This window comes from Platalea leucorodia (assembly GCF_965183815.1).
Source record: "Platalea leucorodia genome assembly, chromosome: 4".
NCBI lineage: Eukaryota > Metazoa > Chordata > Aves > Pelecaniformes > Threskiornithidae > Platalea > Platalea leucorodia.
Genome location: NC_138826.1, coordinates 107,306,433 through 107,318,724, shown reverse-complemented (window position 1 = coordinate 107,318,724; position 12,292 = coordinate 107,306,433). Strand labels below are relative to the sequence as shown.

Genomic DNA, 12,292 nt, shown 5'->3' with positions numbered 1-12,292 from the left:
TCTGATATGTACATAGTCACCCGACTGCTGTACCTGGTTAGGCCCTAGAATTTGGAAATAAAGCTGTTTTAGAGCTCAGACTTCCTTTCCTAAATAGGTATGAAATCCCTCAAAAATGCACAAGTTGCACTGAAGACTGACAAGTCTGAGAAATTATTTTAGACTTTAACCCAATCTGAAGAGCCACCGGATGATCCTTGACTTCGGCATAAGAGAGTATGGTAACAGCCGTAGCCACTGCTGCAGCCTCCTCTCTGACAGAACCTGGGAAGACTTGCCGGGACAGTTTCCATCACATACACAAAACAACATAGCCTTTCATGCTAGTTTCATCAAAAGAATATGTGGTGTGGTTCCCTAGGATGCTTAACAGGCCTCTTTTAATCAGTAAAGTTTCCCAGCTCAGAAGTTTCTTAAGTGCATACAGACACCTGTGGGATCAAGGCAGTACATCTACCTTCTCCAAGAACTGACGGAGCAGTCTCTGAAGATAAAAGCCAGAAAATGAAACTTGGAAGCCTGAGCAAAATTCAAACTAAAGCTTTGAACTGAAGATGTGATCAAACAATTTGTTACAGAATAATGAAATTAATGCTCTGCTCTTATTTTCAAGAAGGGAGCTCTTTTTTCCCCCTCCTATATTGCTACCATCAGAAGCAGTTGAGGACTTGGGAAGCCTTCCAATGAATCATTTTGCAACTGTGTGCATACTTTTTTTTTACTGAGACTTCATACTTCACAGAGATCAAAATTCTTATTGTACAAGTACCCAATTATCATCTTCCTACTCCTATTATAACCGCAATTTCAGCTTTCCAAGGTCTGACAGATCCAAAAAAAACATTTTCTCTGCTTGCCACAGTGCGGCTGTGAATCATTATCCAGTTCCACACACACCAAATTTGAGTATATTTGGTGGAACAAGTCTGAAATACAATCTGATTCAGGCTATTTTTTGGAAGACTCTTAATAGGCAGTCCTAACATCACAAGTGGTTCTACTGTCTCAATTGCACAAATTAAGCTACATCCCCTTCAAAGATGAGCATGGCTATATTGCAGATCCTTCAAGTCATTACACAGAAGTTCTATTTAAGGCAACCAACCAAATTTTCGTTTTATTTTTCTGCCTGATGTAGCTGTTTCTATCACAGCAGCACACCTCAGCAACAGTCCTTACAAGACACCTGCCATCATTACTCCCCACAAAGCTGTATTTACTGCCAAGACTGAGAAAACTATTTGCATGATCATTTGTGAAATTTATCCAACTAATCTTTGTAATTATTAGAGTCCATTATAGGCAACTGGTCTCAGCTAGCATGGCATAACTAGAATACCTACCATGCAGAGGGCTCAGTAAGGATGATACTGCATGCCACAGCAAGAAAACCACCAGGTTCTTGGAACTGGCGCCTCTGTAACAGCTCAGTTGTGGAGTAAGAAAACGGGCACTACAGCAAAATCTCAGGGGCTGAATTCAGGACAAAATTAACAGTTGAGAAAGAAATTTTATTTCAAGCTTCTAAGGGGGTATTACAAACAATAGAGAATAAAAACATTAAAAACTATTTAAAAAGTAATTGTCCCTTTAAAATAAAGATTCAAGCAGGTTTAACAATGAAGTATGCTATTCAATGAAGTTTTAAAAAAAGGTTTTAAAAGTATTGGTTTTGCTGTATTTGCTAATCCTTTATAAAAAAGCTGGGCATAAATACTTCGTGCATTCATATGCATTATTTGGTGTTTCATATTATATAACTTGGTACAGTATTTAAGATATCACTGCAAAAGAGTTCAAACACAGTGCATTTATAAATAATGGAGTCATTATAAATCACATTGCAAACATACCTTGCCATTTTCATTGTTACAAATTCAGTAATCTCAGTGAAGGTAGGAATAAAGTAGCTACAACAATCAATATCTTGACTTTATTTTTTTTCTTTTTAATATAAAAATGCAGTTCTGGAAACCCACCCTCCTTCTTCCCCCTGCCCAAACATAATGCTTTACTTCTTAAAAATAAAAATAAAGTACTAATTCTATATACATCACATGTACCATACAAAAATGTATCCAAAGTTTCTATTGCTACCAAAGTGTTCTAAATTAAAAGTTACATAAATCCCCTCATTGGAAACAAAAGATTACAAGTTACAAAAAAATCAAATTACACACAAACCATCAAGTTATTTTATACAATTTCCAATACATTTTTCTCCCAAAGCAAGTTGTCTTCTCATGTGCCTGTATAAAAATGCGTATCAATATATTTGTCAATTTTATTTTTCATTATAAAGCAAATTAATACATTTTCTACAATAAATAAAACACAGGGAGGCACACACATCAACAAAATTAAATCAATGGGAGATAAATGGGATATGGTTTTGAAAGAAATAATGTGCTTGCAGGCTTTAAAAGCCAGGTTTGTTTAAAACAAAAACAATCTTAAGTTATTTTGGGCAACAATGGAGTGTTTTTGGTGATTTGCAAGTGATGTACATAGTATAATTTTTTTCTTGATGTCTTTCTCACAAAGTACCCTCCAAAATAATGCAACTTCCTTTCTTAAAATACATATTTGTAATTGTAAATTTACATCAATCTTAAATATGTGGTACTTTGTGCAAAGAGCAACGATTTACACAAACATTCAGAAGTCTTCTTCAGAAGCTACAGACCAAGGAAGAAATGATACAAGCAGCACCATATTGTATATGATTTAGGCAAACATATATTTGATGCCATTTTGATATTAGGCTTTAAGATCCGCTAAACACCTTAAGCTGGAAGATGGTGCTTAGGTAACTTAACCTCAGAAAGAACGAAAGAAAAAAAAAAAGTAAAAAGCATGGAAACAAAAACCAACTCCCTCCCCAGCAAAATTATAAAAGGAATTAAGGAGCTACTTCTAAAATCAGAATAAGTTAAGTGTTGAATATACATTTATGTACAACTATGAACACTATGAACAAGACATTTTAACAGGTTTAGTGGAAAATCCTCCAAACTACAACACGATAAAATCATTAATCAATATGGCAATGGTGATTTAGAAGAATTGCTCAGCTATTTCAAGTTTGCAGAACTCAGCCACTGAATCAACAATTAAGGGGTTGTATCTTCAATACATTCTTTTAGACAAAGAGGTTCATTAGTAGAGTTCAAGTCTGTGTGGTATTTGTCATGCCTTGGTAGAATCTCTGTTAGTCAATATCACTGAAGTCACTGACTGGTTCTCCATGGACTCTACTCAGGTGATTCATAGCACGATCAAAAGCAATTCTTACTGCTTTTCGTATGCTTGAGTTACGGCCTTCCATCATTTTTAACTTGTCTATGGTCTCATCTATCCCAAGGGGAACCATTTTGGATTTGGGAAGCCACTGCCTGTAAGAAAGGGTAAAATAAGTATGTTAAATATAGAATAAAATCAAGAAGTTTGTCCAGAAATGACAGGGTTGCTACAGTGTTTCTCATATAGCAGATCAGATTTACCATCTTAAATAAAGTAATAAAATGCTTTTTAAGATAGTACTTACTTGCCTTAAGTATTTTAAGAACATGAAATATTAAGAAAGACTCTTCCACAAAACAAAGAATACACTCCAGTTCAATGATACTTATTTAATGACTGGTATTAAGTATCAACTGAAAAAAATTTGCATGAAATACTGATAGAGTTTAGTTTAAGAATAGGCAGCAGCAACTAACAGTGAATGTGACTTGAGATTCACTTGACACAGCATTGTTTGGCTTCGTTCTTTCCTTTCCGCTATTACAAAGAATTTGCAGATGGTGAATTTTCGTCTTACATTTAAGACATCTCATCTTGGTCTTTATGGGGAAAGCTAAACTGTCAAGGAAGTTCTGCTTATTATGCTTTTACCCTGCAGTATGAAATCCCACGAACTCTGTATTCAGAGTACTTTTCCATTTTAAGCTCCATGAATGTCATTAATTGCTGGGCACAGAGGAGTGATAATGAAAAAAGCTCTAACTCCTTTTTTCTAGTTAAAGGAAAAGCATTTTAAATGTTTAATTAAAAAAGTATGAAGTAAATTTACTTTATTTCCACAAATGTTTATCTTAATCCTGTTTTCTTAAGTTACAGGTATTAAGGAAAATAAAAATTAGGTAAACTAATTAAAGTATGTTACTGTAGTCTGCAATCCCAGCCCTGCAAATGGCAGAAGCCATGCTTCTGTTTAAAAACTTCAGTTTGGCAGCCCATTTGGAGCCGAATCAACTGCAAATCAGTCAGTAAAGTATGATATCAAACATTTTCATCAATTTTTTTTTTAACCAAATAAAATTGTCTCTTGAAACATTTTTTATTAAAGCACTCTAAACTACAACCCCATTGTACTGAGCACACACGCTGAAATTTAAAAAAAAAAAAAATGTAAAAAGTCAGTACAAGGATACAGACAAAACAGTAAAGAACAGTAACATCAGTGACCAGCATGATAAGCAGCAGTCTAACCATTATCAGATGGATACAGATGAGAAGGAAGTTTTAAGAAGGTATTTTAACAGAAAGCTTGCCAAGTTCTCCAGATGCAAGCGGTGAAGGAGAAGAAACAAATGTGACTGTTTGAAAAGGCAATCTATAGGTGATAGAAGCTGGTATCACAGACTGAAGATGATATATACCCTGCGAGTGAATTAAAATTATAGACATGAGTTCAGAAGTAACCCAGACAAAAGTGCGTGATGAGTACCAAAATGGCCAAAGTAATCAGGATAAAAGAACCATTACCAAAAAAAAGGGGGGGGGCCTGGAAAATATGTAGCCTTTCCTGTTCATTTATGCAGACTATCCATTAGAGGCAGCTTTGGATAATATTTGTAAGGTTTAGGACCACCTGCATCTGGTGATGAATCAGAAAGGTTTAGCTGCAGAGGACTCCCAAGATCAAGAAGCAAATCCCAGTAATTATTAAGAAAGTGGCTAGACAGAGCATGCATTACACTTGTGATTCCAATGATAGAAAAAAGAGAAATAGAATACTGAATATGTTTAAATTTGGATGTTCTCCACAAACAAATGCAGAAGAATGCAAGATCTCATGGAATCCTGCTCAACTGAACAAAGAAGATCATGAAGAAGTACCAATTAATTATGAAAAGAATCAAAGAACAGAGAGAGCAAGCCAAAGAACCGCGATTATGCCAAAGGATTTACAGGGACAGAAAAGCAAACATCAATTCTAAATTTCAGGCAAGAAGTTATTTAGGTGATAGTATACTGGGACAAAGAGAGAGAGTGAGGAGAATGGCAGCATTTCTAGACATCATGTTTAATCAGCTAAAAAGGAAAATTATATCTGAAAGTGTAAGCAAATTCAAGAGTAAAATAGAGATATAAGAAGATTTAAAGCTAGCTTGACCTGTGTGGAAATCCGGAGAGGAGAAGGATTAAGAACAACACAGGAAAGAAATACATAACTTGATGAAAGGAAGAAAGAGAGGTAGATGAAAAGCTTCCATATCTGGCAAAATAATAACCCAACCAAACAAAAATACACCAAAAAAACCTAACAACAACAACAACAACAAAAGAACAGCTAGTGGAAGGGGAAGAGAATGTTTTATTACATGACTTATCCCTTCAGGCTTCACACAGCATATTGCTGATACTGAAAGAAATGGAAAAAGGGAAGGTTTCATGAAAAAAATATAGAAAGGGCTAAGAACCAAATGAGAGTGTTAATAAAGCATTTAACTAGAGAGGTTAAAAATTTAAAGAAAATGTACTGGAGCAGACTGGGGAAAAAAAGTGTTGTCATTTGGAAAGCAATGATGAAGGCTGATACAGATAAAGACTATTACCTTTAAAAAAAATCTGTTTAACCAAAGAAGCAATTTTATCAGGTCAATAAATGAAACCAGCTTGTAAATCAAACCAAAAGACTATTTAGAAACTTATATTATTTTCTTCCAAATTTACCATAAATAAGTACCTTCCAACGATGATATACCTTGGTCCAAGAATAGACTAAAATATGAAATTTTAATATTACAGTTTATACTTTCATAGTAAAGATATTAGTGGAAATATAATGTTTCAACTTTCTTTTAGACTAAAGGTACAGGCTTTTAAAATTTTAAGTCACTGCCATCAAACAATACATTTCACTAACATACCAACTTCTTTTATTGTCAAAAAATAGTACTAAGAATAGTTTCTCGTCTGATTTGGTCTGCATTTGTTCTCCAATTTTCAGTACATCCAGAGGTGGCACTGGTATAGTAACACCGTTGTGATGGCCAGCAACACGAGGCATCTTAGGGTCAATAATCTGTAAAAGAGAAGAAAGGACAGTTCCCAATTTTTAAAACTACATGATTTATTTTAAGGAGTTATTACAAATAAAGTTAATGGAAAAAGAATCATAAATTTAACAGCCACTGTGTATAAACTGGCTTTGTGTTACACACTTACATAACTTCTTGACATAAGCTGAATAGGCAGAGTGGAGGCATGGTGGTAAATTTAACTGAAAAAACTATCCCTAGAGCATTTTTTCACCCATATCAGTTCTTCTTAAAGTCACAACTTTGCAGACTGACAAGCAGGTTTCAGAATGAGAAAGCTGAACCAGGATTTCTAAAAGTAACTACTCATAACTGGCCTCAAATTCTGGGTTTTGAATTTCAGATACCTTAAAGAAACAACCTCTATTAAGGTATGAATATTTGCTTCTGCAAAATATAAGCCCCACACCCAAAATCTGAAGCAAAACACCCTCTAAACAACCAAAAACCAACAAAACAGAAAAAAAGAAAACAGAAGTAACTTTCAAATATCTTGCATATCCAATTTAACAACTCAGTTTTCAGTAAAACATGCAGTTACAGTCACAAATTCTTCCTAAACAAAGGCTGGAGGAGGGGGGAAGATGCTGCTAACATTAAACTCATCAGGCTGATGGAAAAACTCCTTTGTAGGCAGATCACAGGATTATCAAGTGCTCAGCTTCCACCAAAGAGGGGTTATGTTATTCCATGCCTGTTCCACCCATCTCCTACCCTACAAACTCCTGTTGTTTTTCTAGCATCCACGCTGGCACCAATCTTAATACACAGTACACTGATTACGGGAACTAAATCAACAGAAAACTAACACTGTGGGGAGTTTGTACAAATCAGGAGAACAACCTTCTTCTCTTGACTGAGGTTTAATTCCTCAATCAACTCATCACACACTCAGAGAAACACCAGTGCTGACATAAAGGAGGGGGCAGAAAAGCAGCCCTTTGGTTATGATCATCTTAAATCTAACACTAAAGTGCTAACACCATTCAAGAGACAAGCAAATCATTAAATTTTCAGCATCTGACCCAGGAGTGTTTGGGTCACCCACTGAGGGCACTTAAACTCAAGTGCTCTGAATCTCACCTCCACAGGTTTTAACCTGACTCTCTATGATTACGTTTCCTGATCTCCCCAGCAACATATATTAAACCAGTCATGATTATCCAGTCTATTACATAAATCAAGCCATAGAGTATGAACTGTTTCTATAAACCCAATTGCCTGAAGCCAAACACTTTATCAACAACATTTTCTCTGCAAGCTTTAAGTAGAAATGTGTGTATTTCTCCTAAAATAACATTGGCACAACAGCTTTCAGTTTCCAGTGCATCATTCACAACTGGATACATTCATTCAATTTATTCCAACTCTACCAAGATTTTTGTTTCTTTAATGAACCGCAGAATCAGAATATTCTTATACTCATTTTGCAGCAAAAAATATTTTATAGTTCCAACACTAACAAGATGTCTGTTAAATGCTTATTCAGTTGATCCTTTGAACAATAATATATGTTGTAGAAACAAAGACTACTGAGACAGGTATTGCACATATAAAAGATGGGTAGAGTAGTAGAGATTATTGACTCAACATCTGATATTGCAATAATTTTACAAACTGGACACATGGTAAAAAGGGCAGAATAATCCACCTTTATTCAACCGGAATGGAAATTTATCAGTTACCTTAAGTTCACGCACCAATATTCTCAGACCAGAGACAGTATCACTAGTGTACTGGTGGGAAGCTGTGTACTTACCAGAGCTGGGTAAGAGGGATATCCACTGCATTTGGCCCATACTACTTTTAGAGGCTCAAGAACAGATGTTGCAGCATCAGTTGAAATCCACATACTGCTATGCCCAACTTCTAAGAACAAATAATAATTAAATATAAAATTAATGTTAAAGAATGAAACCTCAGACAAATCTTCTGCAGTTCTTCGTTTCCTCATCAATCTCTCATGATCATTAGAATCCAAATACCAATACCACCTTTCATGCACATCGCAATAAAAAGCAAGCACTGTTCATAACAGCTCTTTAAATGATACTAGTACTTTAATCAAAGCCTACAGATAAAGAACAAGTTTTTAGACACTTCTAGAAACAGCGTGCCTTAAAACACCTTAATTCTCAGAAAGCAAGTGTTTGCCAAATTCTAATAATCCTTTTCCTTTGAAAAAGCTGAAAAGAAAACGTAAAATTATGGTACTCTGAATAACCAGTTTTGAAACTACTACAACAATCCTGTCAAGGAGGTGATGGTATTAAAGATGCAAGTTGCATGGATGTTTCCAAAGTGTTGGATATAACATAGTAGAATTAGTACCTGACAACTTACAACGCTTGTCTGGTATACCTTTCTATTCTTATGCATAAATTCTAATCTGCATTTTAATTTTTATTTATTTATTTATTTATTTATAATCAGCCCTCTTGGTCTCTCTGCCCAGCCCTTTCCTGCAGCAAAGTTCAAAAAGACCAACAGGGTTCAAGGAAGCAGCTGCAATAGTGGGTTTTTTTCCTTCTCAGGAGGCAGCATAACAGAAAACGGAGTTTATGTTACTGCTTGCTTCTACCAGAATCCTCTGTTGTCTTCTTTGTTGCTCACCACTGGACTGAAGCATGAGACAAGTTTAAGCCTTTCTGTCAACCAGAATCGCAGTTGGCCCCCTAGACACACAGGGATATGATCAAGAGACTGGGCAGAAGACAGTGAGTTATCCCCTCAAGATAGAGCTGGGGGTGAAAAAAGGAGGAAGAAGGTAATGAAAGTTCACAAGCTGTAAAGATGAGGAGGCACTTCTTGTATGGGAAATGTGGTACCATAAGACAGTTCAGAGGTTGCAGCTGCACTTTCTTTTAGCATCAAAGCAATACTTGATAGAAGTAGCTCTCTACTTGCCAAAATATAATTTATTCCTCAATTCTTCCCAATCTGATACAATTTATTCCTCAATTCTCCCATTTAAAATGGGCAATGCTCATTTATAATCAGATGTGGTGTGCAGATATACGTTCCATCTCAACATCAGAAAAAGTACTGGGAAAAAAATAGTTTCAAACCTTGTAAGAGTAGAAATAGCAAGGGAAAAGTGTTTAAGGTGATCACAAAAAAAAAAAAGGCGGGGGGGGGGGGGGGGGGCAATTGTTCTCCACAATATATTCTAGGTCAATTTTCAGCCATAGGCTATTCATTCAATTATAATTTATTTTTAATCTGTAATGGTATCAACATTTCAAGAAAATACTTCATTGGGAAGTCTAACTTTAGAGAGTCACAACTATGTGACATCAGTTATCAAAATGCAATAGTTCATAATAACTTGCCATCACAGCATAATGAAGACATTAGATGTTTTTGAAGCTGGAAGTTGTTACAGGTTCTATTATAGGTGTGGGTAACATAAGAGAATGAGAAACAAATGCCATTTTTCCAATGTCTTTAAGACCTAGAACGAGTCTTCTAAAGAAAACAGAGATCTTTGCCATCAGTCCCGGCAGGCTTTACAGAGATGTTTAACCAGTGGATTCCATTATACAAAACCATGAAAATAATTTAAGCCTTATTTACATTATTTCTTACTGAACTACATAACCTTGGAAAAACAGTTACTAAATCTATTTACTGGTTTATTTGTTTGTTCCTTTCTGTATATTTTTAGAGAGGTTATTTTAGGACTTTCTTCACTTTCTCATTAAAAGCCGTAATAATATTCTTCAGATTTATAAATATAAAATACACACAAATATAACACATACAGGCATTCTTATACTTCTAAGAGTATAGCTGAATACATAAAATACTGGATATTGTGGAAAGACATGTTAAATCCAGATGAACCATTTTGGTAGTATCTCAAAATAAAACAAACAGAGCAACTGCTAACACAACAGAAAAAGCAATATGGGCAACTTCTTTGTTTCTCTGCTCTGCTAATACCAGTATGTTAAGTCTTCACACATCAGTTATAAAGAGTCATGAAGGTTTAGATTAATGTATCCTTCATATACAGACTATTTTGAAAAATATATATAGAACTGGATCTGGTACATGAAACCCATACAAGTCCTCTTCTTCAGGGGAGCTAACAAGAAAGAAAAGAAACCTACATTATTCTCAGCTGCAGAGCTGATACAAAACAAAGAAAATGATATTTTAATGCCGAGTAGAAGGTCATATACAATCTGACAGGATGCATGCAGCCAGACTCCCTCAGAGACTTCTCAGGTGTATACGTAGTAGAGAAAAGTTTCAGAATTTTCCCTTGTCAGAATTTATTCCACGTGGTGATAGGGGGTTAATACACTAGCACGTTATGGTTAGTAGTTTTCTTTTACAACATAAAACCCCCTTTATTTCCTCAAGCTATGAAAGACAATGAGTTTGAGCTAGCAGTCAGGACAACACACTGCTTAAAATTTTAAATAACAGTACTCCCACTAGCTGAAAACCAACAGTAACAAAATACCACAAACCAGACTTAAGATTCTACATAGTTTAGGGTAAAGATGTCTCACCTTTTCTCCCCTTACAGACTTTTTACTTCTTACAATATTTTTAAAAGAACTAGTGCTTTTTTCGGTATCATTCTCATAGTAAAGTCAATGTGTTTAATTTTTTTGTGCGAAGTTGAGCAAAACACCCATTACGTGTCAGCGTCACAAATCTCAAAACTTTAAGGCCCTCCTATCTTCAAAAACAGAGCTAAGAACTTCAAACCCAGTATCTGCATAGTTTTCAGCAAGGAATGTGAGTGTTGTAGAAGTCACTGTCTAGCTCAAATAGAATCCAATACATAGCGTTAGTAGCAAGGCCTGTTGAAGACTTAGACTGCAAGCTGTGAACTTTCACTTAGATACGCTGTCAGTATGCTGAATTCCCACATAGCTACATGAAGGAAGGCCCTGAAACTGGTGCAAACCAGAAAGATAAGGTAGCCACAACTGTCAGCCAAAGCTGCAACTATTAAGATAAGAAAAGGAATATCCTGCCTGGAGACAGAGGAAGGATCCAATAAGGAACAAGAAGAACCCAGACCCAAATATTACTATTGCACCGAACCATTGTGTGAGGGGAAGGGAATTTAAATTGTAAGGGTATAATTGCCCAGGGATTTCTTTGTTCAGGGTCCCTCTCCAGAAGCACTGAGATCAAGCTGTTTTTCACCACTGTACCACACAATAAATTCGTCTGGTATATGTCGTGTTGGAGGCTCTGCTTCAGGGAAACCTAGGGTCAAGCCTGAGGGCAGAGAAAGTGCCTGAGAGTGAGTATGTGTGTGAGCGAGGAGTTGGAAAGGGGCACCTATCAGCTCAATGGAGCTGCCCGTTGCAAAGGGACTCTGGTCCTTGGAGTTAAAGACTCAGGTGGGGTGTGTGTGACTCCCTGAATGGTCTGTGAATGCTCGGGCAGCTGCTGCTCCTTTAACAGTGAGCTCTTCATAGGCTAATTTTATTTTAAACTAGAAACTTCAGCCACAAACAGGAAAGTCTGTTTTACTGAAAGATGACCAGATTAACAATGCACAGTGTTGTTTTCTTTTTTTTTTCTTTTTTAATTACATAGAGGAAACTTTACCACCTAATCTTCAGACAAATCCACTGACACTGAGCATATTTAAGCTCCAAAACTACTACCACCCAAGAAGTAGTTGTGGTATCAGCAGAGTAGATGGATCATTCTTTAGCACAAATGATAAATTGAGACTTTCCTTTTACTGTGTAACTCTTGGCTGGACAAAGTGTTCTCTCTGAGGTCAACATTACCTGTTGAAATTAAGACCAGGTGGAGGGGAAAGCTATGTGAGTCAACTGTAGCAAAATGTTCCCCTACAACCTTCTCCCTACCGACACTTGCTCACCAATCTGATGTGACTGAAGGGAAAGACCATCACTAAGGTTTACTGAGGAAAAAAAAAAAAATCTGACAAGAAGGTGGAGCAACTGACTGCACAAAGATGG

General features: G+C 36.0%; 1 protein-coding gene across 4 annotated transcripts in view; it reads right to left on the bottom strand.

Annotated features, from left to right (window-relative positions):
* Positions 1-1,494: 1,494 nt before the first annotated feature.
* BRD1 (bromodomain containing 1) overlaps positions 1,495-12,292 on the bottom strand; it is a 64,371-nt gene continuing 53,573 nt past the window's right edge. For 2 of the 4 annotated variants that reach the window (XM_082309968.1, XM_082309969.1), the window contains exons 9-11: positions 8,086-8,195; positions 6,156-6,310; positions 1,495-3,395 (exon numbers count right to left, since the gene is read on the bottom strand). In XM_082309968.1, coding sequence (XP_082166094.1) covers positions 3,212-3,395; positions 6,156-6,310; positions 8,086-8,195 — 449 coding nt within the window. In that variant the 3' untranslated portion in view covers positions 1,495-3,211. The remainder of the gene's footprint in view (positions 3,396-6,155; positions 6,311-8,085; positions 8,196-12,292) is intronic. The other 2 variants (XM_082309966.1, XM_082309965.1) reach the window with 2 other exon arrangements.